Source organism: Podarcis pityusensis (genome assembly GCF_964106645.2).
Source record: "Podarcis pityusensis genome assembly, chromosome: 12".
NCBI classification, from domain to species: Eukaryota; Metazoa; Chordata; class Lepidosauria; order Squamata; family Lacertidae; genus Podarcis; species Podarcis pityusensis.
This window is the reverse complement of record NC_138037.1, coordinates 43,629,873-43,656,494: the sequence shown is the minus strand read 5'-3', so window position 1 is coordinate 43,656,494 and position 26,622 is coordinate 43,629,873. Positions and strand designations below refer to the sequence as shown.

General features: G+C 43.1%; 1 protein-coding gene across 9 annotated transcripts in view; it reads right to left on the bottom strand.

Moving 5' to 3' along the window:
• The window catches only part of RBMS3 (RNA binding motif single stranded interacting protein 3), a gene marked incomplete at its 3' end in the record, with an annotated part of 764,091 nt that overhangs the window by 348,055 nt on the left and 389,414 nt on the right, over positions 1-26,622 (bottom strand). For all 9 annotated transcript variants that reach the window (XM_080974855.1, XM_080974854.1, XM_080974853.1 and 6 more), the window contains one exon: positions 17,301-17,476. In XM_080974855.1, coding sequence (XP_080830981.1) covers positions 17,301-17,476 — 176 coding nt within the window. The remainder of the gene's footprint in view (positions 1-17,300; positions 17,477-26,622) is intronic.

Genomic DNA, 26,622 nt, shown 5'->3' with positions numbered 1-26,622 from the left:
ATGGAACATGTGCACAGCGCTCATTGCAAAAGCAGGGAAGAACCTTCTGTGCCAACAAATACCTCTTAAGTAGCATTATAGCTGCCTGCTTTCCAAATATAAATCAAACATAAATGCTTTTCGGTCAAATAATTCCAGGAAGTTACCAAATACTTGGAATAAACATTGCTGCGTTTTGCACAGGGCAAAGCTCTTGTTGCTGCTTGTTCAAAACAGCTGGGGGAGAATCTAGCTATTTAGAGTACAATGGGATTTTTGTTTTGTGTACTGATAGCATGGCACTATACTGAAGGCATCAGCCCCTTATTCTGTTTCCCCTTGTTAAAAGGGAGGCCATATGCTTAAACTCTGAGTGCTAGCAGAAACCGATGCTCAGAATGTTTGGTTTTTCTGACGTTTCATTATAAATATTATTACTAGTCACGTTATGGCATTAAGATAACATTTCTGAAGAACTGCTCCACATCTTTTCTGCAGAGAGCAGGGAATAAAGATCACTTTCTACTCTGTGACCACCATGGAAATCAAAGGCGAATGCCACATTCTTCTCCTAATGCCTGCACATTAGTAAATATTGATTGGAATTAGGTCCATGTGTCAAGATGACAAGGGTTCTTTATTTTATTTTATTAAGTTTGTTAGGAAGTATAGCTGAAAATCTAGCACAGACCTCATGTTTGTCTCTCGTTCCTGCAAGTGCATTTCACACCAGAAAAGTGCTATAGGCCTGGATTCAACTAGCCCAGAACGCTAGCAAAAACCAGTGTGAGGAGTCCTGCTAGTGCAACAGGGCTTTTCTTCGTTTCCTCCCTCCCTCTCTTGCACTCTCTGTATCTCCCCAAATCCACTCTGGAGGTCCACTCCCAGCACAGTACACAAGGAGAGGGGAGGAGGAAATGTTCCACCTGGCAAGAAGAACTGACAGAATAATCAAAAGAGCACACACTTAATCCCTCCCACGGCTCCCTAGTCTGGAACGTGTAGACTGTCATATCTGGGGGATGCTAGCCAATCACAAAGGGCATTCTTCCGCTCCACTCTAGAAATGGCCAAGCAGGTCCACTGAGAACATATGACATGGTAGCATGAAGTAAAGTGCTCCTTGGGGAATTATACGTGAGTGGTACCGAGAGATTCGTAAAGTGTGAATTGTAGGTAGGGGCTTTCCAAACCTCTCCCTCCTGTATGGGAGCAGTGTCCGGGCGGAAATCAATCCAATGTCTGGGAAAATCCGGATATACGGCAGCTGAGATTGGAAGTGCCGTTTTTCCATAATAATAGCTCAATCTAGCAAAACTAAAGAAAGCTCAATAAGTCCCCCCCCCCCGAAAAACCTCAACAACCCTAGGAATGTTACTTGTTATACTGATTTGTTAAAAGCAAATGGACATGGAATTCATCGAATCCTAAATAAAAATCAGTAGTTTTAAAACAAATGCAGTCGTACTTTGGTTTTCGAACAGCTTAGTCCTCGAACGTTTTGGCTAGCGAACGCTGCAAACCCGAAGTGAGTGTCCTGGTTTGCGAACTATTTTTTGGAAGCTGAATGTCCGAAGGGGTTTCCGCGGCTTCCGATTGGCTGCAGGAGCTTCCTGCAGCCAATCAGAAGCCGCGGTTTGGTTTCCGAACGTTTTGGAAGTCGAACGGACTTCCAGAACAGATTCTGTTCGACTTCCAAGATACAACTGTATACATAATGAAACTACATGTAAGATTGCAAGTTAAAGGTACATGTCTGGGTAGGTTTGCCTACATAAGATTTTCAGGAGGTGCTGAAAACAAGACAGCCACAGAGAATAGCAATGAGCAGGGGGAACTGGTGGATGAAAGGGCCAATGCCAAACATTTGGAGATGGGGAGACGTTGGAAGAGGCTAGGCTCAGTCGTGACAGCGAGTGAGCTTGCTATGGAAAAAAATTCTTCCTTTCTTTTTCTTCAGACCTAGTTTTTTTGTTTTTGTTTTGAGGATAAATGGATGTGCCAGGAGCATGTCTGCTATTTTCCAGGAGCTGATTCCTCACCCTGCTCTCATAGACATATTGGATCCAGTTTTTAAATTTATAGATCGCAGAAGGTGGAGGGTGTCTTCTAAAAGGGTAGTCTAAAAAAAATTAAACTTAGTAAACTGAAAAGGTGGGTCAACATTAGCTCACCCATTCTCACAGTAGAGAAACTTGTGTGTGCGCATGCGCACGCACGCATGTGTATGGGGTATATGGATTTTCAGACTCTCTCAAGAATCTAGCATTCAAAGAAGTAGACAGGCCATCCCCCCCCCCTCAAATTTTCCCATGCGTCATCTGCCTGCATTGCATGACTTTCCAAGAGGAGAAGAGGTGGGGAGGATTGCTGAACTCCAGAACACTCAAAAGCACCCAACTTCACTTAACAGTTTGAATCCTCTGCTTATGCTGACCGGCAGAGAGACAACAAGCTACGAAGTTTCATGTTTCATCCTGGAAAGGGGTATAGGAGCAAGCAACTGGGACTCCAGATGGAGACATATGCAGCTGCTATTTGTTCTTTGGCCTGGGTAGGCCATGGGTGCTTTCAGATTCTCAAACATTTACATTAATAATAAGCAAACAGCTCAGGGCCTAATGGACGTATCCAGCAGTGCTGCTACGGTTGATTGGCCAGATGCAGAAAACAGACTGGGGGAGAGCAGAAATGAAGAGGATAATGAAAGAATAGGAACCACCAGTGTCTCCAAGAGGTCAGAAGACACTCATTAAATGTGCTTGCCTTCCTGGTTGCTTGATGTGGCTGTCCCTTAACCCCCCTGATAAGCAAACAGCGAGTTGTTAAAAATTAACCAGTATTGCTTTAAAACAAAATAAAATCCCCCCCAACCCAATGCATTTCTGAACAGGAGAGCAACAAGCAGTGACCACTGATGTAACCCTAACCGATGGGTCTGCTTTTGTCCAGATAAACAGCCCTTTTTTTCCCTCTTAGGAAATTCCAGGAGCTGGAATAAACGTTTATCAGGCAAATTAGGCAAATGCCGAGGTTCCAGGGGGAGACCTTTGAGACAGGTCTTGCTTTCATGGGCACAGTTTATAAACTGGCGCCTGCTTATGGGTCAGAGCTTGATCTCCCACCCTGTACAGCATCCTTGCCCTTGCCCAAAGGTGAAAAGGCAGGTCATGCTTAGACCTTGCTATGGAAATACTCGGCCACCCTATTCGGGGCCAGGCAGGAATTTTCTCTCCATTCAAATTGAGCCTGTCTAGCTCATAGCAATTGTCACAACTTGTTGGCAGACAAGTCAGGGCGGAGGGTGGGGGTCGGGAGCCTTCCCCCCACACCCATAAAATGAAGCAAGGTGCCCCATTAAAGGGATCCAGGGGGAGGTGTTTCTGTCCAGACGGGGGCCAATGGGCCATAGCACTCCCTTTGATGGCAATCCTGCATTTGATGTATGTCATAAAGATAAAGGTAAAGGGACCCCTGACCATTAGGTCCAGTCGTGACCGACTCTGGGGTTGCGGTGCTCATCTCGCTTTATTGGCCAAGGGAGCCGGCATACAGCTTCCAGGTCATGTGGCCAGCATGACTAAGCCACTTCTAGAGAACCAGAGCAGTGCAAGGAAACGCCGTTTACCTTCCCGCCAGAGCGGTACCTATTTATCTACTTGTACTTTAACGTGCTTTCGGACTGCTAGGTTGGCAGGAGCTGGGACCGAGCAACAAGAGCTCACCCCATCGCGGGGATTCGAACTGCCAACCTTCTGATTGGCAAGTCCTAGGCTCTGTGGTTTAACCCACAGTGCCACCTGCGTCCCTTGATGTATGTCATAGGGAGATCCTTAAGCCAGGATCAACTCCAACAGTTCATCAACCAACAGTTGGGCTTGATGATTCCGGATACACACCCAATGTCTACGCCAAAACCTACTGACATCCGTAATCAAGAAAGTTGTGGCCTGTTTAATCCCAAGATATGCACCCTGTATTTGTTTTATCTTTCCCCAGCCCCCAGCAGCTCAGGGCTCACTGTGCCTTTGCCATCAAAAAGCTGTGTGCACTTCTACATTACAGCCAGATAATTATTTCTTCCTATCCAGTTCAATCAATCACTTCCATCAAACCAGAAGAGGTGCCTAATTTTTGAGAAGTCCTCTTATCTGTTCTCCGATTACGTGCCCTAAATCTTCAGCTCACCTGTGCACATAGGAAAGGTCTTGTGAGGAATGCTGTGAGCCCAGATACCAGCAGACGAAAGAGATCCCCATACAGCAGATTAACCTTAAACCCTGGGATAAAAGGTCACAAAATGCTGGAAGCTTATTAGAAACATAGGAAGGTTCCTTATACTGAATCAGACCATTACCCCATCTAGCTCACTATTGCCTACACCAGTGTTTCCCAAACTTGGGGTCTCAGCTGTTTTTGGACTACAACTCCCATCATCCCTAGCTAGCAGGGCCAGTGGCCAGGGATGATGGAATTGTAGTACAAAAAAAAGCTAGAGACCCAAGTTTGAGAAACCCTGGTCTACACTGACCGGCAATGGCTCTGCAAGGTTTTGGAGAGGGATTTTCCCCAGCCCTAACAGGAGATGCCAAGGATTGAATTTGGGATTTCCTGCATGAAAAGCAGATGCTCAATCACTGTCCCATGACGCTTCCCTGACTATTTCTCCATAATGGACTATTCTTCCATAATGAAACTCTGGCCAAGTCTCTGCCAGAGCTATAGATCTGTAGCCACCGCCACCACCTTGAAAGCAGAGACCAGTGAGATCAGGGAACTCAATCAAATTTCCATCAAAGAAGACAAATAAAATATATTTTCAATTACAACAGGCAGCCTTTCAATCTTTACGAAGGATTTCTTCTAAAAATACTGAACTGAAACTAATCTCTCTGCATTGCTTTCCTATGTGCCCTTTTTTTGTAAGGTGCGAGGAGAAGAAGGAAATGTGCAGACAATCCATACACGGTATGTGCTTCAGTGTCGGGGCTTTTTCCGAAACAATAGAGTTTAAAGAAGAAAAAAGAAAAAAGCCACATTCCAGTGGGGAAAAAGTTGGCTAACTTTCTAGACAAGGACTTTTGCAGGTGTCCGGGTCTGAGCTTATTTTGTTCTTTCTCCTTATACGGCGCAGAGTTTCAAGTCCCAGAAGGGACTTCCTGCAATGCCTTAGGCCAGGCATGGCCAAACTTGGCCCTCCAGCTGTTTTGCGACTACAACTTCCATCATCCCTAGCTAACAGGACCAGTGATCAGGGATGATGGGAAATGTAGTCCCAAAACAGCTGGAGGGCCAAGTTTGGCCATGCCTGCCTCAGGCACACACTGACCCAGGGCTCTGCACTATTCGATGAAACAGAAAGGTATTGGGAAGACTGGCTGATTGCCTGTTAAGGTTCATTTTGAAGCTTGTTTCCAGTTAAGTAGATTATTGCCGGAGGTAGGTGGGGTAGTGGGGGTGAACAGCAGGATGCCTGTTCATTTGAATGGCCCTGTATTATTTTGTCACAAAAGGCAACCCTGAGGGACAAATACCAAGCATTGTTTTTATTTCTATGGCATCTCTACCTGTAGCAACGCGCAAGGTATAAAAACAGACAAAGTGTAATGAATGTCATGGGGAACTACCCTGTGGAATATCTTCCCTTGGAGGTTCAGACGGGCACTAACTTCCTGTTGCCGGGGTGCCAACTAGAATAAAATACTATGGGGGCCCAGGTAATCCACACCTCACATAATCGATCACATGACACGGTGTACACACACCATTTGAATGGCAATACCTATCAACTTGGGGGAGGGCAGCCCCCTCTAATTTTTTGTTGTGGGGGCCAAGGAGCTCACCCCTAGGAGTTGACTCCTATGCCTCTTGCAGTTGAAAAATAACTATTTGCCCAGATGTTTCCTGATCACTAATACTGAACATTTTATCTTTCCTTTCTACCTAGCTAGTGGAGGCTTACAACCTAATTAGAAACACACTCTGTGACAAACCTGTTATTAAGAATTGCAAAAAATCTAAAACCAGCAGCCAATCCACAAGAAAGCAAACTAAGCCAACCAAATCCTGATTAAATATATATTTTTTAAAACACACACACACACACACACACACACACACACACACACCTGGTGCCTACATAAATGTAAAGGGACCTCTGACCATTAGGTCCAGTCGTGACCAACTCTGGGGTTGAGGCGCTCATCTCGCTTTATTGGCTGAGGAAGCCGGCGTATAACTTCCAGGTCATGTGGCCAGGATAACTAAGCCGCTTCTGGCGAACCAAAGCAGCGCACGGAAACGCTGTCTACCTTCCCGCTGGAGCGGTACTTATTTATCTACTTGCACTTTGATGTGCTTTTGAACTGCTAGGTTGGCAGGAGCAGGGACCGAGCAATGGGAGCTCACCCCGTCGCGGGGATTCGAACCGCCGACCTTCTGATCGGCAAGTCCTAGGCTCTGTGGTTTAACCCACAGCGCCACCTGCGTCCCTTACCTGGTGCCTAAAACCATACTAATAAGTGTTTTGTTTCCTAACATACAGAAAGAAATACAGAGGCTTCTGTACATGCAGAACTTTGTATATGTATCAGAGGCCTAATGATGTTTGAATTACATAGCCAACTATAACAAACCATGATCCATACTTTGGTAAGAAACCTGTGAGGGAATAGCCTGGCTTCCCCCACTCCCCGATCGTTTAATGCCCTGTGATAAGTTAAGAATGAGCAACAGTTAATGTTTACAACTGAAAACCGGGGTGGGGCGGGTGGGGCAGGATAATACATGAAACGTGGCCAAGAAATATCTAAGATGTTTAAGGCTACATGCATTGTGCCATTCCAACCCACACACTTGCAGTGTGCCAATCATACAGTCGTGCCACTCTCTGCATTTTCTTAACATCCAATACTTCAGAATGAATCCATTTATGTCAAGCTTTGACTCTGTGCCATTTACTTCTGGCTCCCGTGAGCTCTCGCCACTGGTGTTTGAAGCAAGACTGCACACAATGTTAGCCACGATCCACATGTATCTTGTAGTTCCTTGAGAAACAGCACTGTCTGGTGCATTTTCCCTCAAACCACCACCCATCTGATTTGTAAACGCAAGCTGCGGTCAAGCTGAGGTGTGTACATTTGAGACAGCCATTGCACATGAGCGGATGACGTGCATGTACAGACGAAAGCTTCACTGAATAGGAGTTTGGTACAGTAAAACAAATCAGGTAACCTTCTCTGGTGTGTAGAGCAACATAAAAAAACACCATGGAACACAACCACAAACGGGTACAACAGCATCTGTCTCCTCTGTCAATATAACCTGTTGTGCCAAATGTTGCCTCTGAGAACTGGCATGGTGGTAGAAAATGAGGCAAGCATGCATACCTAACAAAGTTGTTTCTCGTGAGGACCATTCAGGAAGCAGATTCATTCCACACAGCAGAATAAGCAGGAAATGTACTCTACAAGGCAGGCCTCAAGTGCCAGGGGTGCTATTTTTCTAGAAAAAGAGGAGCCAGAACTCACCACAAATGCCTCCCTCATTCTCTCCCTCGTGATGGCGCCCACCTGAGAGATGCCAGAAGCTACCTGAGAGGTGCCAGGACGGAGTTCTGGCTGAAAAGAAGCCCTGGCCTGACTTCAGAAAGGTCCCACAGCCTTTGCTCTCTAGCTAGCTAGCTTCATTAGACAACAATTATCTCCACCTGCAGCAGAGCTTTGGGGAAAGGCTTGGTAACAGAGTGGATCATCACAGGGTCCACTCCTGCTCATTTTAAAGGAACCGAAACCCAAGTTATAAAATAAGCAGCTAACTATGAGGAATCCAGAACAACAGAGGTCCAATCCTGGAGAGTATTTCTGTTTGAAGAATTATTGTTAAGAGTTTTTGAAATGTGAAATACCACAAAAGCTAAGATGCTCATAGCCAGAGAATTCTGGATACTTTTAAAATACTTTGGCACCAGCTCTATAATTCTGCTCAAGGTTAAAATATTAGAGCTGTTTAATTCAGTTGTGGATTGCTGATCCAGGGCTGGCAACTTTCATTATTATTATTATTATTATTATTATTATATTTCAACACGTTACTTCTAAATAAACACAGAAATGGTTCTTACAGATTCCCCCACAACTTCTAACAGTATTTTAATATGAATAGGATTTTTTTTGCCAACCATGCTTTATTTTAAGCATGAAACATTGTTATACCTCTGATGGCGTCACAACCTGGGTTATATAACGACTTTTTCTGTGAGCTTTTTTGCAGCCAACAGTGTAATAATCTGTTTGGGGAATAAGCATTTAATGTTGTTTTATTTAAAAGCATTTATATCCCACTTTTCCTTTTAAACTGTTTAACAAACAAACAAATAGCAGACTACTGAAACATTAAAACGTATCAAAATATTCTCGAGTTTACAACCAGTTTTATTTTTAAAAAAGCAAAACAAAACAGAAAAATAGCCCCCACACATAGTTTTTAAAAAACACAGGAAGTGCCCATCAACTTCCATGGGGGTGGAGCTATGCAAAGTGACTGCAAAGAATAGGATTCTCTAGCAACTAAGATGGATAAAGTTATCAATGTAATTTTGTTGTCCTTGGAAAAGAATGGGGCTATGACTCAATGCACAAGCATATCTCTGATAATGGAATGTGGGAGTTTCTGAGTAAAGGCAGCACCAATGATAATCATGACAGCATGGATGCTAATAAACTTAGGGAGCCAAGATTCTCCTTCAGACAACTTCATCAGACTACTACTCAGATTTCTCTGTCTTTATGTGCAATTGTTTGAGTTTGTAAATTAACGCTCTTTGACTTTGGTCCATACCTTACAGAAATTAGATCTGGCTGCTTGACACAGTATCTAATATAAATAAGGAAAACAAACTGGGTAGTAAAAGAAAAGATAACAAGACTAGTAATACTTCAATTTTGCTGTGATTGCAATCAAGTCATTTACTCTATAGCAGTCCTATCAGAGGTAGTGAAACTGTTCAGGTATAAATGGTTTGAAGATTGAGATAATCAAATTCATTCAAATTCATGGTCAGAGAAAAATACTAGTTTAGAGGAATGACATTTAAAGTATGCAAAACTATTAAAACATTTTTTTCAAATGCGGATGGTATTAATAATATTTAATTTGAATTGATTTATATTGCCAGATCACTCACTTAAGAGTTGATTTCCAACAAAGTCAACAGGGCTAAAATGGAATAACCTTCTGATCGGCAAGTCCTAGGCTCTATGGTTTAACCCACAGCGCCACCCGCGTCCATTCTCAGATATGTACACATATTTAAATACATATTTCACCTACAGTTTCATTTTCGTTGTACATCGTGGGGATTTGAACCCCCGACCTTCTGATCGGCAAGCTCAAGAGGCTCATTGGTTTAGACCACAGCGCCACCCACATCCTCCGAATGGGGAGTAGGGCTTGCCAATCAGAAGGTCGGCGGTTCGAATCCCTGCGATGGGGTGAGCTCCCGTTGCTCGGTCCCATCTCCTGCACACCTAGCAGTTCAAAAGCACGTCAAAGTGCAAGTAGATAAATAGGTACCGCTCCGGCGGGAAGGTAAACTGCGTTTCCGTGCGCTGCTCTGGTTTGCCAAAAGCAGCTTAGTCATGCTAGCGACATGACCCGGAAGCTGTACGCTGGCTCCCTCGGCCAGTAAAGCGAGAGGAGCGCCGCAACCCCAGAGTCGGCCACGACTGGACCTAATGGTCAGGGGTCCCTTTACCTTTACATATCTGAGGAAGTGGACTGTAGTCAATGAAAGCTTATGCTATGATTAATTTCTTAGTCATTGTGGCACCGCGGGACTCTGTTGATTTTGCTGCAACAAATTAATTTTTATTCTATTTTATTAGATAGCTAGAAATATAGATATATAGATCACCTTTATCTTCCAAGGTGATGCGCATGGTTCTCCTCCTCCCCATTTCATCTTTACAACAACCCTGTGAGGTAGGTTAGGCTAGGAGATGGTGAGTGGCCCAAGGTCACTCAGTGAGCTTCATTGTTGAGAGATGATTCGAACCCTGCACTCCCAGGTGTTAGCCCAACATTCTAACAATTGTGCCACACTGGCTGCTCCCGCCGGAAGCAGGAAACGTAGATGCCTTTCTTCCACCGTAAAAGAGTCTACACATTTCTCAAGATCAAATGTAACGCAGCAAAGAAAAACCTTCCAGCAACATTTTTTCCCCCTTTTCCTTATTTACTTGGTTACCATTGAGTTCATGACGACTTGTTTTCTTGTACAGTAGTTCTATCTGCACTGCTTGACAGACTACTGTGACAAGGTTACCCTTAAATTGATAAAAGGTTTGATGGTGTCGATCCATTTGTCAAAAATGTCTGGCATTGTGCGTAATGGACTCTGCAGCAGGAGTGTCACTAGCATTCCAGCGGGCTATTTTCTATTCAGTGCGCTGCACACATCACACACAAAAAGGCACACCATCGAGATGCGGAAGTGTCAGGAGGCTTAGATAACAATGACACTTATCAAACATGAAAACCTACTTTCTTTCACTCTCCGGAACTACACACCAATTAAGGCCAATTAAAACTGTACTAAGTGCCATCCCATTCTTTGGAACCATATAAATAACGGCCTTTATTAACAGCAGAGGCTTAGAAAAAAGGATTGTTGACAAAAAAACAAAGAGCCTGGTTGAGAACTTTCCCCACATTCATTTAGAAAGGGTTCTCCAGCCTCATATCATTTCCCTTTATATTTGCTGGGCTTAATGATGGGGTTGTGATGCTCTCAAAGTCTGTATAACCTTCAGAGAATAATGGCAAAAAGAGAGATACTTGCTACCCACCCACACTCACTGTCTAAGTTAGAGGGAGTGAATCTTGTGCCACAAAGCATGCAAAACTCCAAGTGTCTATTTACCCTGTGAATATGCATTAAGGCTGTGGGTAGCTCAGACAGTAGAGAATGAGACTCTAAATCCCAAGGTCATGAGTTCGAGTCTCACGATGAGTGAAAGATTTCTGCATAGCAGGGTTGGACTAAATGACCCTGGTAGCCCCTTCCAACTATACAATTCTATGGTTTTATGCACACTTCCTGGGAGCAAATCCCATTAAAGACTTAGTTCTGAGGACACATTTGAATTATGGTGCTGGAGAGTCTTGAGAGTCCCATGGACTGCAAGAAGATAAAACCGAACCATTCTGAAGGAAATCAGCCCTGAGTGCTCACTGGAAGGACAGGTCCTGAAGCTGAGGCTCCAATACTTTGGCCACCTCGTGAGAAGAGAAGACTCCCTGGAAAAGACCCTGATGTGGGAAAGATGGAGGGCACAAGGAGAAGGGGACGACAGAGGACGAGATGGTTGGACAGTGAGTTTGACCAAACTGCAGGAGGCAGTGGAAGACAGGAGTGCCTGGCGTGCTCTGGTCCATGGGGTCACAAAGAGTTGGACACGACTAAACGACTAAACAACAACAACAACATATTTATGACTGGATGGCACAGAAAATGGCTGAAGTGGCTGTCTTAGGGATTCTTATATTCCAGCATTGCACAGAGTTGGGCTAGTTGACCCCCAGGGACTCTTCCAATTCTACAAATCTATGATTCCATAACTCTATAAGAACTTACAAGGGCCATAAAGTTTGCTGTGCCATATGTCCCATGGACTGCAAGCTACCCTAGACAACCACAACAGTTCTGTGCTATTAGGCATTACCCTTGTGAGATATGGCTAAGGTAACGAGCAAATAAACGAAAAAATGTGGGGTGTTTTGGGGTGGGGGTTTTTTGGACTCTTGAATGTTAAAATGCCAGCTGGTATAAATTAGACTACCGCTAGTTGTGTTTTTACACCTGTTGTGGATTAGACCATGTAATCTTTTCTGAAATTCTCTGCGACTGTCACAAGTGAAAAGACAAATGAAAGCATGGTGTTGGGGGCAGATAAGAGAACTGCAGATCTGGGAGAGACCAAAGAATATTGTTTATATGCTGTAAGTTTATTGTATGATCCTCCACAGATCACCTCCCCAACTCCTAGGTCCATGAACTCTTGCTTACATAGTTTAGTCTGCCACAAAATGGGGCTAATCTGAAATGCAGTCCCCCTGGCAAACCAGGGCGGTCATATTTCGGTGAATTGGAAGCATGGAGGCAGGCAATCTTCAGCAGTAAAACCTACTGAAACGCCTCATTGCTCCAGCAGCCACCATTTCCCCTCAAAACTCCCCTCTCCAGACAAGGTATTTGTAGAAAAAACAAGAATGGCTGCTTCCGGGCAAATGGAACTCCAAAGCTCCTGCTTTGGAGCGTTTCCCACCCTGAAAAATCAGATGCGCCAAAATGTGAAAGAGGAGAAGTGATTTCACCCAACCCCAGCCAAAGGTTGGCCAAACCTTTGGACGGTTGTAAGTTTGGAAGTGGAATGGCAAAGTGGCTACAGTATGGGGCAGGCCTGGACTTTGGTAATATGGCACTTTGAGCGAGAACAAAATTTGGCTCCCCCCCCCAAAAAAAAATAATTCTTATTTTCACTGTAATTCATTTTGGTGCACTTGCTTTTTTATGGATCTTCCTAGTAGGTACCCGTATAAATATAGGTTGTTGTTGTTGTTGTTGTTGTTGTTTTGCGCCCCTTAGACTCAGGACCCTGTTTGGGGGAACTGCGCATACAACCCTAAATCCGGCACTGTCTTGTATTAACTACAGGAACACCCAGATTTGAATACCACACTCAGCCATGAAGCTTACTGGGTAATGCTGGGCCGGTTAATGTGTCCCGGAAGGAAGCAGGTTAAATTAGGGGAAGGGAGAATTGTGTACATTTGTCTAGAGCAGGGGTCAGCAAACCTTTTCAGCAGGGGGCCGGTCCACTGTCCCTCAGACCTTGTGGGGGGCCGGATTATTTTTTGGGGGGGGGGGATGAACAAATTCCTATGCCCCACAAATAATCCAGAGATGCATTTTAAATAAAAGGACACATTCGACATGTAAAAACATGCTGATTGAGAAGGCGAATGGGCTGCATCCGGCCCCCGGGCCTTAGGTTGCCTACCCCTGGTCTACAGCTACTTGGAGGAAAGGCAGGATATAAATGTAATAAGTAATCAAAGATTTTTTAATCATTTCATTCTTTTTTAAAATTGATTTTTGAAGTACAGGCATGTATTAGATACTTTGGATACCCAAGTTCTTGTGCATTTTTTATTTATTTTTTTACAAGAAGGTGAATAGCAGGAATCTGTAAGCCCTCTCCCTTCTCCCCTAAAAACTTTCAGGTAATTATATTTTAGTGGATATATCTGGGGTTTTAAGACCTGTGAATCTGTGGTGCTACTGTGAGCTTTGTTTTATGGCCACTGGTTTCATGCTGTATTATATTTCATGCTTTTATTTTTTAATGCAACTCCTTTTAACTTTCATTATAAGCTGCCCAGAGACTTACTGGGTGGCATGTAAACAGTGACAGTAAAATAAACCACATATGTAAGCAGATTAGACATTTTAATGGCTAACTGGCATCTTTGGCCATTCTGCGCTATACATTCGATCAGGTTTCAAGCAGCAACCTATTTTGTATTCAGGTAAGAAATAAAACCATCAAGTTTTATTGGCCAGGCTCTACTTATTCTTCTGTTCTTAACAAGATGGCAACCTGCCTATCAAATTTATAAATATGAAGAAAACATGCAAGCTGACGTCTCCATTCAGAATGAAGCAAGGCCCCTGTGGTGGAGATTAGGTGGCTGGATTTGCAGAAAAGTTTGGTGAGCATTTAGGAAATGTGGGGCATTGAAGTGAGAGGACACTGCAAGGTGAACGATGTGGCAGGGCTTTGTTGGAGAAAGTCAACCCCTTCAAGCTTCCTTATACAAAGGCCATGGGTGCATACTCCTTCCAGAGGCAGATTTAAGGGAGCGTGGCCAGTTCGCCAGAATAGAGTTGCACAGTTGGAAGGGACTCTGAGGGTCATCTAAGTCCAACCCCTACAACTCAGGAATCTCAACTAAAGCATCCAAGACAGATGGCCATATAAGGTTGCCATATTTTGAAAAGCAAAAAAAGAAGACACTTTTCCCGACTTCTACTTTTAACTATGGATCGCTATGATGAGTATCCATGAAAAAGAGGACGTGTCCTGGAAAAAGAGAACATATGGCAACCCTACATCCAATCTCTGCTTAAAAGTCTCCAAGCAAGAGAGTCCACCACTTCCAAAGGGAGTCCACCCATTGTCAAACAGCTCTTGCTGTCAGAAAATTCTTCCTGGTGTTAAGTCAGGATTTCCTTTCATGTAACTCGAATCCATTGGCCTCTGGAGCAGAAGAAAACAAGCTTGCTCCATTTCCCATGTGACAGCCCTTTAGATATCTGAAGACTGCTGTCATATCTCCTCTCAGTCTGCTCTTTGCCAAGCTAAACAAACCCAATTCCTTCAACCATTCCTCCCAAGGCTTGATTTCCTTATCCTTTATCATTTTGGTTGTCCTCCTCTCCAAACATCCCAGCTGGTCAATATCGTTCTTAAATTGTGGTGCCCAGAACTGGACACAGTACAATGCTTTAAATATGTCTTTATTCTATGTTAAATTGTACCGTTTTGTCATTTTGTGTTATATATATCTATCTATATCTATATCTATATCTATATCTATATATATATATAGCGCCCTGGGCTCCTTTGTGAGGAAGGGCAGGATGCAAATTTAATAAATAAAGTGAAAATGAAAATAAGTAAGTTTCATTTCCCCTGCCAAGCTGCTCCAACCCAACCATCTGCTCAAAGTTCTTGCTAAATGTTCTTGCTACTCTGTTCAGTGTCGGCTTCAAGCCAAAAGCAGCATACAAACTCAAATGACTTTATTTGAAGCTCAAAAAGATGCAACATGAATAGGAACAAAACAACAAGCACAGGCAACAAAGCATGTCTATAGATCCCTGCTAGACTCACAGCTTTAGACCCAACAATCAGGAAGTGGTCTTTGAAAAATTCAGCAATGCTTCCTTACTGAATGGTTCCATACATCACACACCCTTTGCTCCAGCTATGGAAGCTCCTCCTATGGCTCTAGATACCAGGACACCTCTGAATAGCGGAAATACAACAGAGAAGAACGGCTACTGCATCCCTTCCATGTTGCTTTCCCAGTGTCACTTCACTTGCTAAGTCACTGCTGGAATCAGTGTCTTTCCCCACAGTCATTAAGGCATTTCCACCGACAGAGAGGCTTCTGCCCATTTCCTCTGCTTAGCCAATCAAAATGTTCACTACCAGCAAGCTCCCACTGCTGCCTCCAGCATCTCTCTCCCACCACTGAAATGGCTGTCAAGCCCGAAAGGAGGCAGAAATCCAAACAACAGAAGATCAATGTAAAGGAGGGACTGACACAAATGTGAACTTTGAGGAAATGCTACAGAGCCAAGGCAGAATTGCACGCTGTTGACAGAAAGAGGGGCCACTCGAGAGCTATAATTGAGTGATTATGGCCTTCTGTTTAAAATATAAAAGTTGACATGGGCTAGGGAACTAAAGCAGACCTACTGAGATTAATGAGCATGACTAAGTTAGGTCCATTAACTTCAACAGGTCTACTCTTGAGTAAAATGCAGTTGCGCACCACCCAGTGCAATTACGGTATATCCAGAAGTCAGGCACATACATTAGTCCATCACAAGACTTCAATGCTTAAAGGTAAAGGGACCCCTGACCATTAGGTCCAGTTGCGGACGACTCTGGGGTTGCAGCGCCCATCTCGCTCTATAGGCTGAGGGAGCTGGCATTTGTCCGCAGACATCTTCCAGGTCATTTGGCCAGCATGACTAAGCTGCTTCTGGCGAACCAGAGCATCACATGGAAACGCTGCTTACCTTCCTGCCGGAGCGGTACACTGCACTGACCTTCTGATTGGCAAGCCCTACTCCCCATTTGGAGGATGTGGGTGGCGCTGTGGTCTGAAACACTGAGCCTCTTGGGTTTGCCAATCAGAAGGTTGGCGGTTCAAATCCCCACGATGGAGTGGGCTCCCATTGCTCTGTCCCAGCTCTTGCAACCTAGCAGTTCGAAAGCATGACAGTGCAAGCAGATAAATAGGTACCACTGTAGTGGGAAGGTAAACGGCATTTCTGTGCCCTCTGGTTTCTGTCACGGTGTCCCACTGCGTCAGAAACAGTTGTCATGCTGGCCACATGTCCCGGAAAGCTGTCTGGAGACAAACACTGACTCCCTCGGCCTGAAAGCAAGATGAGCACCACAACCCCATAGTCGTGTTTGACTAGACTTAACCGTCCAGGGGTCCTTTACCTTACCTTTTTTACCTTTACTCCCCATTCCAGGAGGAATAGGAGATGTTTGGCAGGATGAATGCAGCCATGTGGGTTTTTTTAATTCATTTGAAGGGGAGATCACGCTGGAGTGGAGATATATGTGTTTAGGAAAGTATTGGCTGCCAGGAATATGCTCACTATGTGTTCAGTGGCAGTCATCTCCCCTTCACACTTCACAAGCTTCTCCACAACACACACCATGCAAACACTGATGTCGCAGTGCCATGTGAAGCAGATTTAAGACTTGCTTTCTTCTGGAAAAGCGGGTAGCGGGGGAGGAGGTTTGCAGCAGGGAGCAGCAAGCACAAATCTCTGTGAGCTGCCACGGGTTCCCCCATAATTTCTCTTTAAAAAATTCCCCTTTGTTTGGTTGCATGAATACTGTCATTCAATGTTCTCTGCTATAACGTTCAGTTACAGAGAGGTATGCAGAAATAAGACACCAATATATTTCAGTCCCTCCGTTTCGTTCCAATTAAGAAGATTTATGGTAGCTCTTGTTCAAAAGAACTTAATTTTGATCCAATGCACTAATCTGGCAGCGTTAAGATTTTCAAGCGGCCATTCCACATATCCTAAAAAGTTGCTGCTGCAATAGGAGAGCGGGGACTTCTATCTGTTGCCTGCCTACCATACCCTCTCTTTTTCAACCCCAGCAAGTTTCCCTAGCAACCACTAATGCATCCCCCCCACCTGGGATCAAGCAGCTGCCTCTCCTTCACACTCTCCAAAGACTCTGCGGGTCAAATTATGCTTCTTCCCAGCTCAGGTTGTCAGGAAGATTTTTATCACACTTGAGCTAAAAAGATGCAAGTTATCCTTTATCGGGTGCTGCCACTGTCAGCTATACCTTGCACCTAACTACTTCATTTGCACATAAATAAACCTGCCTCTGCGAGGTTAGAAGCTGCTTGGGACAATTTGTCCTTGTAGACGTGACACTCAGGCACATGCCTTAGCCGCCGGAAGGGTAACAAATCACTATACTTACGGCTGGCACAGCTTGATAAGGTCCTGGTCGGTGGTGCCGGGTGGAAGGCCTCGGATGTACAGGTTGGTTTTACTCAACTGCTCGCCGCCGCTGCTGCTGTTGCTGCTGTTGTTGTTGCTACTATTAGTACTGGGGCTGGGAGGAGCCATGGGGTGGGGAGCTGGTGCATAGGAATGCTGAAAACAAGAAAGATCATTATTGGCAAAAAAGAAGAAAGAAAGAAAAACCATCAGTGGCATTACAGGAGACAAGAGTGTCCTCCTAAGCGATCATGTGTATTTAATGGCAGCTGTGAAGCAACTTCCTCAACCCAAGCTTTTATTGCAGGCCGACATGGTATGAACTAGTTTTCACCTGTCAGGAGTGGGTCAGCAATAAATCACATGAAATAATTTATTAGAAGAACCAAGATCTGTTCAGGAATTCCAGGTCTAATGAGCATAGCAACTCTTCTCAGTAGGTCTTGCTCCTATGAGGCAGTTGCGGGGACTGAAGATCCCTACCTTCACACAACTAAGTCTCCCTCTCTCTCAGGTCCTTCCCAAGCAATCTGAGACTACGCCGGTGTTCTGTCCTCTTCATACCTCTCCTGGTCCTGGGAAATGGGGGGGGGGGGGAGCTTGTAGCAGCAAGCGGGGAAGATACCCTGACTTCTTCACCAGCCTGACTCATCTCTGCCTCTTGGCCTCTCTCCTCGCCTGCTACCCCTTCTGCTTCTGGACTTCTCTCTGTCACAGACTCTCCCTGCTCACTAAACCCTGTTACCTCTTCAGCTTCTGACACCTCCTCCTCCCAGGTTTCTCCCTCTGACCACTCATCACTGCCCTGCCACCACTCCTTGGGCTCTGAGCCTCCTTCTTCCCTGGGGGTTCCACGGCTTTTTTTTTTTTTAAATGATATTTATTAAAGTTTCCGATAAAAAGAACACATAAATACACAATTCAAAAATACACAATACATCGTCCGAAAAAGAAAAAAAAGAACAAAAAACAAAAGACAAAAAAAAAACAGTTAAAAACAATATCACCTTTTCATCTCCATCTTTAAATTTACTTATTTTCTGGACCTCCTCATACCTCCCTCTTTTGTATTCCAGTTCAAATTGTTTGTCCAGCAATTTCTTTCCCTCTTTTTTAATCCCAATCTTTAATCTTAATATAATATGACATTAAAATTTTACCTCTTAAAAACCAAGTTTCCATTTCCTTAAACTTTTTTAATCCTAATCCTTAATCTTAATCTATCTGTAACTTTAAATCCTGTACAGCTGGAAGCCACTTATTTTCAATCCAACATCACTCTAACATTCTTTAATTTTGCAATGTTTCTGCAGATAGTCTTTGAATTTCTTCCAATCTTCCTCCACCGACTCTTCTCCCTGGTCACGGATTCTACCAGTCATTTCCGCCATTGGGGGTTCCACAGCTGATGCCTCCCACCATTCCTCTGCATCCAGCCAGTCCATGAAACTACCCCCTTGAAGCTGAAATGATTTCAGTAAGACATCAAAGCAGTGGTGGCTAGTGCCCTTTGGGGCTGGAATGGCAAAAGGCCGGGGTGGGGGAGGCAATGGTAAGGAGAACTGAAGCCAATGACAAGTGGTCAACTAATGCTAGTGATGTCACTGTCCTCCTCTCTGGTGAGTTCTGCAAGGGCAAAACTAAGGAGGAGGAAGTTGACAGCCATGGCAAGCCCAAGGGTTGGTTGGTTGTAAAGAGGCAGGTAATGGAGAGCTAGCTAAGTGCATCTTGCTGATGGACTACCCTCTACTGCATTTATGAAAGCACCATGCCATTGTCTCAAGGTTAGATTTAGGCCACTCCACTGCACTGAACATATAGTGACAAAGCATATAGATAGAGATAGATATAGATATAAATATGGGATATGTAACGTCCTACTGATTGTAAGTCACCTTGGATGCTCCTATCTACTACATACAACAGAAAAGCAGGATATAAGTATTTTCACACAAGCCACTCAAGATATGCCTTAAGTCAGAACATGTAATACAATATATCTTTTAAGAGAAGAAGTCGGGTGTCAGAGGCGTGTCAAACAAAGACCTGTAAAATGAGGAAGCCATCTCAGTGGTAGAACACATGCTTTGCTTGTAGAAAGTCCCAGGTTCAATCCCTAGCATCTCAAAGAGAATTAGGTAAGCAGGTAGTGGGATGGGAAGAATCCCTAGCTGCTTGAGACCCTGGAGAACCATTCTCAAACTCAGAGGAGACAATCTAGGGCTAGGTGAACATATAGTCTATATTCCTGTGACTGGCAAACTAAATCCGTCCCTCTACCTCCGATACTGAGCATGTGCTGACTTTCAACCTGTTGTCCAGGTTGTGAGATGCAAGGAAAAAAGAATTAAAAACAAAAACATTATATGAGCTCACTATGGAGGATAGTAAGTGAAAATGATCAGAGTTCGTTGCCTAGAATAGCTGTCAGAAAGAATAACATAGTAGTTACTGCCAAAAGTTCAATCAAGTAATATCATCATTAAAACCCATGTCACTGTCATGGCAACAATTAGATATGTTAATAGGAAATAATCTCAAGGATGTGAGGTTCTGAAAATTAAGAACAACCTTCTGCATCCCAGCGAATACAATTCCCACCAGCCTCAGTCAGCAAAACCAATTGTCAGGGAAACATGGTCCAACATGGGGGGAGTGAATGCGGTCCCCTTCAGATGCTGGTGGGCTTCAATTACGATCGGCGCCAGACAGCACAGCTAGTGGTCTGGAACAACCTGACCACATTGACTAGCGCTGCTTTGGATGTCATTAAAAAGCCATAAATGAACCACAGGTGGTGGTGGTGTTCTTCAGAATTTGTATGTTGAGAATGGAAGTATTTCAAACCGGAGGAGATAGAGGAAGATGCCAAGGAACAGCAGCAGTGCCTCTTATCACTTCAGACAAATGAAACACGGCTGAGATAAGAGATGGTCATTGAGAAGGTTCTGACAAATGCTGTGATTCAGCACACTATAGGTACTGTTTGAAAACACCTTGTGCCAGTGGTTCTCAAAGGGTGGTGTTGTGGCAGGAGAGGATGGCAACTGTGGCAGGAAGATTCAAGGACAATCAAAGAAACATTTCAGTGTAGTATAGTACAGTATTATATTAAAGTTTTTTTTTTCTATTTGCAGAATACGGATTGATCTTTTCAAAATGAGAGCAAGAACATCAAGCGATATTGAGGATAATCCTAGTTGTGCTTTCCAATTTCTTACCCAAAAAAATGGTGTGGTGCAAGCAAATTTTATTCTGAAAGTGTGGCCCAGAGAGAAAAACTTTGAGAATCACTGCCTTAATCATTGTATTGTATTATGATTATTTATCTTTTTAGCAGTAGGACTATTATCCCACATCATTTATACAGCACTGCATGTGTTACCTTAAATATAATTGCCATGGCATGATAGTCCTCTTCACTCTGTTGTGCCTAGCAAAACTATGGCAGTAATTATGAAAAATTAACCATGGAATGACTGATCTCTTCCAAGGATGAGCCCGATAATAATTGCGAATTAATTAACAGTACCTTAAGGTCATATTTAGATATTTCAAAGAAACATCAAGTAAGGAAGTTATTGTTTTTAATTTATCTGAAATTGTTAACTCAGCATTGTACTTTGCAAATAAGTGCTCACAAAGTAATTATCTCCAAAAATGTATCATTTTATTTTTTTTAAATACCAATTCTCTCTGAGAATCCAAAACAAGGAAATGGTTTAGTTGTTTTTGAACACAGTTGGAATTATTCCATGCCTTTCATAGAGAAAATATTATCTATCAAAACTAAGTCTATTCAGTTAGTTTTTCACTGGGGAAACAAGGGGGCTTATCAAAATATCAGTGTCTTGCAAAAGAGGAAATAAAAATGGCCAATTTCCATCTAATGGCTAATTCACACAATACTCCTTTTATCCCTCTGAGCATTCCCTAGATCCATGAACACATGCTTACGAGAGTAATTACAATGTAAGAACTGGGTAATTAATCACAGACAGTCAGAAGCAATTCCTGTGACCATAGTGGCACCCCATTCCTGAATATATACCTGGCTGAAAATGTGCATCAACACAGCTACTAAACTCCCACCTTAAAGGTAAAGGTAAAGGGACCCCTGATCATTAGGTCCAGTCGCAGACTCTGAGGCTGCGCCGCTCATCTCGCTTTACTGACCAAGGGAGCTGACGTACAGCTTCCGGGTCATGTGGCCAGCATGACTAAGCCGCTTCTGGCAAACCAGAGCAGTGTACGGAAACACCGTTTACCTTCCCACCAGAGCAGTACCTATTTATCTACTTGCACTTTGACGTGCTTTCAAACTGCTAGGGTGGCAGGAGCAGGGACCGAGCAACGGGAGCTCACCCCTTCACAGGGATTCGAACTGCCGACCTTCTGATTGGCAAGCCCTAGTCTCTGTGGTTTAACCCACAGCGCCACCCGCGTCCCTAAAATCCCACCTTAGTGGTTTCTAAACAAATGATAAGAACATAGAATTATGCCTTTAGGTCTGCGCAAAGGACAGTTGCTCTGAGTCTCATCCCTAGAATGTAAACCACTTTTTTTAAAAAAACAAGTAGTATGCATATGCATATGCATATGTGTATGTATATCTAGAGAGAGAGGATAAATAATTAAAATGCACATTTCTCTATCTCATAAAATAGCTTTGACCAATTCTCCAGTGGTGCAGCTTATGATACTTGCCATGTTCATCATGGTACCATAAACATGCACTGCTACGCTGTTAGTGCTTCCTGAATACTCTTCTGATTACCCTTCCATAAGTGGTTGTGGCATGGCAAGCACATGGGATGGTGCATGGCACCCTGATAATCTCTCTAGGAGGTGCAGTGATCACAGAACTAGAACTTTTAAAGAGATTCAAGAGGGACACATGCAACACAGGCTAATCCAGTGTTTCCATAAACCACGGGGCTTCTCTGTATCATTATAAACATTGAATCTTTCATGGGGGATAAGTGGGAATACTGTACACATGAGAACTATATTCCAGCATACCTATTCTAAAAGAATTGAAAAATCATTGGGTTAAAAAAGAGAGAGAGAGAGACTGATTAATTATACAATTATTGGGCTTCACCATCCCAAATGTTAACTAAAAATGAAGTGTTCTGAGTGACTCATTATTTCAGTCCACCCAGCTAATGGGGTCTGTTTTCATCTTTGGGGCAGGGGATTGAATTGTGTGCCCCCTCTTCCCCGTTATTTAAAGATGAGGAAAAGCATACTGTTAGATTCATTTCACCTGGCTGCAGACAGAGCAAGTCATTCCATTTGAGCACCCTGCAGTAAATAAACTGGCCAATGAGCAGAAGTAATGAAATGCTTCAGCTTCCTTATCCAATAGCTAATGATCCGTCAATGCTGAAAGAGAGCCAGTTTTGTTGGGGGGAAATAAAGCAAAACATTTCATCTGATAGGAGGCTAAAGCTGCAGTGTTTTACGGCTGTTATATCGGTCCACATTTTATGTAAGAAACCTTTGATCGCAAACATTTACCCCTTCTACTGATTTATAACTTAAATACTTTCCTTACAACAGATGACAGCTCTCTTTCCCCCCACCTGTTACCTCTAGATGAAAATCTCAGTCCTCATTTAAGATTTTTGCTTTCTCACCCTGACCTTCTGTTTCCTTGACAGATATCAGTTTAGCAGCTCTGGAGAGGCTCTGCTTATTCCAAGTGCCTCCACAACTAATCTTGGTCAACTGGCCATTTGCATGTATTAACCTTTGTCTATCTGTGAGATAGCCCTGCACACAATATCTTTGAAGTGAATGTTGATTCTTATCACAATAAACTAAAAAAAATTCCACAATGTAAGAATAAACACTGTTCAGTCCAATATGCACCATATATTGCTTGCATAACCACAACTGTATTTATTGTATGAAGGAATCTGAGAAGATCACACTGTAATTCTCTCTGTGAAGAACATCCTTATAAATGCACTTAGTGGGATCATTTAGCTCTCCCAGAGTTGCCCTGCTGGGCATTCAAAAACAGAAGTATTGTCTTTATAGGGGATAGAAAGGGATTATATTCTGGTATGGACTGTGAGTAGGGTTCGTAACTCCTCTTTAACCAAGTTGACCTTCCTCTTAGCAGTTTACAGGAACACAATGTTGACTAGTGTTCAGCATTTACAAACATCTTGCTCCATCCAGATATTGTTATAAAGCAACCATTTGAGATGAGAATAGAAGAAAGAAAAAAGCCACTCATTTTTTTTCCTGTAAAGTGTTGTTTTCCCCTAGGAAAATTCTATCTGAAAGTATGTGCTTTTCATGCAATACAGTGCATGCCAAAGGCCAACTGTTTGGTTTCCATAGCTATCTTTCAGAGAGAGTTGCCACTAGCAGGAAGCATATGTAAGATCTAGGTAAATGTAATTCATAGCAGAATCACGGAAATTCACCCATTGACAAATGAATTGATAAGAACTACTCTGGTTTGCAACTGAGAAAGAGGCATCGCTCAAATGAAACATTTCAGCCTTTTACTTGCCAGGGCTGCTTGTCTTGACAGATAAGCAGTAAAAGCACATTGCCCAGCTGGACAACATCTTTTTTTTATTTACACTGTATAAATAATTAGTTTCATTGAACTTTGCTAAAGATAGAGAAAACTGTTTCATAAAGGGTTGCAGCCTGACACTAAATGAGATGATTTGCTTGAGGATAAACAGCCCCATATTCTAATATGTCCAAAAGAGTTCAGTGACCGGCAGCATGATCATCAACAGGATTTGAAATGTGAACTTCTGCTACTCCCTTGCATTGAAGGATGACATTAATATAGCAACCCAAAAAAAAAAGTCTCAAAGAGGCATTAGCCTCATGGACCAGATTGGCTACTTTCCTGTAGCAACTAGAGTTCTTATGCCTTCATCTCTGGTCCCAGGAAACCTTCCTACCTTCAGGGAAAGAAGTATTTGGACCTCATTCTTACAGTGAAATACAGCTCAGATTACCAAAATGATTTGAGATTATTATTCCCAGAGGCCAAAGGAACAAACATAGGAACAGTGATGTCTCCAGAACTGCAACATTTATTTTACTTTTTTATTATAATGCATATTATTTTAAGATATACTCCACCTATTAATGCTATTGCAAAACTATTGAAGGTGGCTTAAAGTATTTAAAGAAGAGCTTTCCAAACTTTTCATGTTGGTGACACACTTTTTAGACATGCATCATTTCACGACACAGTAATTCAGTTTTACTAGCAAACCAGAGGTTTAACTAACCCCTTTCCAGCCCTGGGAGGAGCATGGAGTGTGTTTGCGTGACACACCTACACACTGCAACCGACACCATAATGTGTCACGACAAATGGTTTGGAAAGCTCTGATTTAAAGATTGGTTCCATTTAGGTTGGCACAATAAAGTGGATTAAAGAACTCTTCCGCTCAATGATTTTTTTGTGGTTAGAAAAGTGGCAAGGATATGCGCTGAAAAGTGGGGGATGAATGAACAAACAAACCAGGATAAATGCTCAATAAAGACAATACATTGCCTAACCTCCACACCAGCTATGTGCAAGCAAATCAGGATGAAACCTTGGCCGACAAACCTTGGCTTAACACCACCAACGAAACTTCCATCTTACTTAACTACCTTATCTGTGGTGACGCACAGGTATGCCTTTACAATGGCTAGATTCAATGCTTTCCCATCAAACGTGTTGGGTAACAGACTCTCCAACGGACAGATCTCACTCCTCTGTGACTGTAAAAGCGGATCTATAGAATCGTTATATCATATAATCTTCTGTTGTCCATTACATTCGGCTTCACGGTCCAAGTTTCTGGCCCCATACTTATCGAGAATCACTGACAGTCCTCAGGAAGCCCAAATAATATACTTATTAAACGACGAAGATACAAGTAGATCCCTTGCAATCGCTAGATACCTGATTAATGTTTTATTTCAAAAGAAGAGAAATGGACCACTGTATGTTTCTGACAGCTTAGCTAAACTTAAGAACCATCAATAAGTGCCAGAACTAAGATGTATACCCCCCAAAATCTGATGGATCGGAATTGCGGTTTACATAGAGGGAGCTTATTGTGTATAGTGTTTACTTAACTAAGTAAAATTGGTTTTTATAAGGGTGTTTTAACTTGGAACTGTTTAAATTGTATTGTTTATGGATAAATTCTGATGTATTGTTTTCGATATGGGCCAATGGCCGTAAAACTAAATAAATAAAAAAAATATACAGGTCATCTGGAGGAGCCCAGATTCACCATATGATAATATAACAGCATTAACAGCAAATCATAAAATAGGCAGGCACAGCAAATGACAACTTCATCCACTAAGTGGACAAGTAAAAATCCCTAGCCTCCCAGGTGAAAAACCTGCCAATATGAAAAAGACTTCACAAGTCAACAGATGGCAGCCAGAGATGAGGCCATCTCGACATCACTGGGTAAACGGTTCCACAATACTGGTGATACCACCAAGAAGGCCCTGCCTACCAGCTATGCCCATAGAGGGAACACAAGGAAGGGCCTCTTCATTTGATCACAAGGAACAGGCAGTCTTCTTGAACGGGCGACACAGAAGCTAAACCAAAGGTTAGCTTAGTGTATCATCCAAACCGGGGATCACCGTACAGTGGTACCTCAGGTTAAGAACTTAATTTGTTCTGGAGGTCCGTTCTTAACCTGAAACTGTTCTTAACCTGAGGTACCACTTTAACTAATGGGGCCTCCCACTGCCGCCACGCGATTTCTATTCTCATCCTGAAGCAAAGTTCTTAACCCAAGGTACTATTTCTGGGTGAGTGGAGCCTGTAACCTGAAGCATCTGTAACCCAAGGTACCACTGTAATGGTCTTTCATCTCTAAACATGATCTCTAGCCAATATTTGTCCTATGGTTAAAAAGACCAGGAAGGAGCAAAACAAGACCTCCTGTTTTTAGCGAAGGACCTCCTCCATTTGGCTTACCATGATGTACAAAGCAAGTTCATGTGTAAGGCAGAAATACTACTGAGTCTTGCCATTGACAAATACCACCAAGTCTCTGGTTGTTAAGTCTTTTTCAGAAACCATTAGATTTTCTGCAGCTCATATTTAGGAACATTTGGCTCACATGCTATTTTTCCTTGTTCAATTGCACACTCGGTGATGGTCATTATGCCTTTGCAATAAGTGGTAACATCTGAGGAAGCCCCAATGTTCAATGAAATTAAAAGCAAAAACATTCCACCTCCCTAGGCACAACGCTCAAATTGACCCTACAAAACAACAAAGCAACAAAACA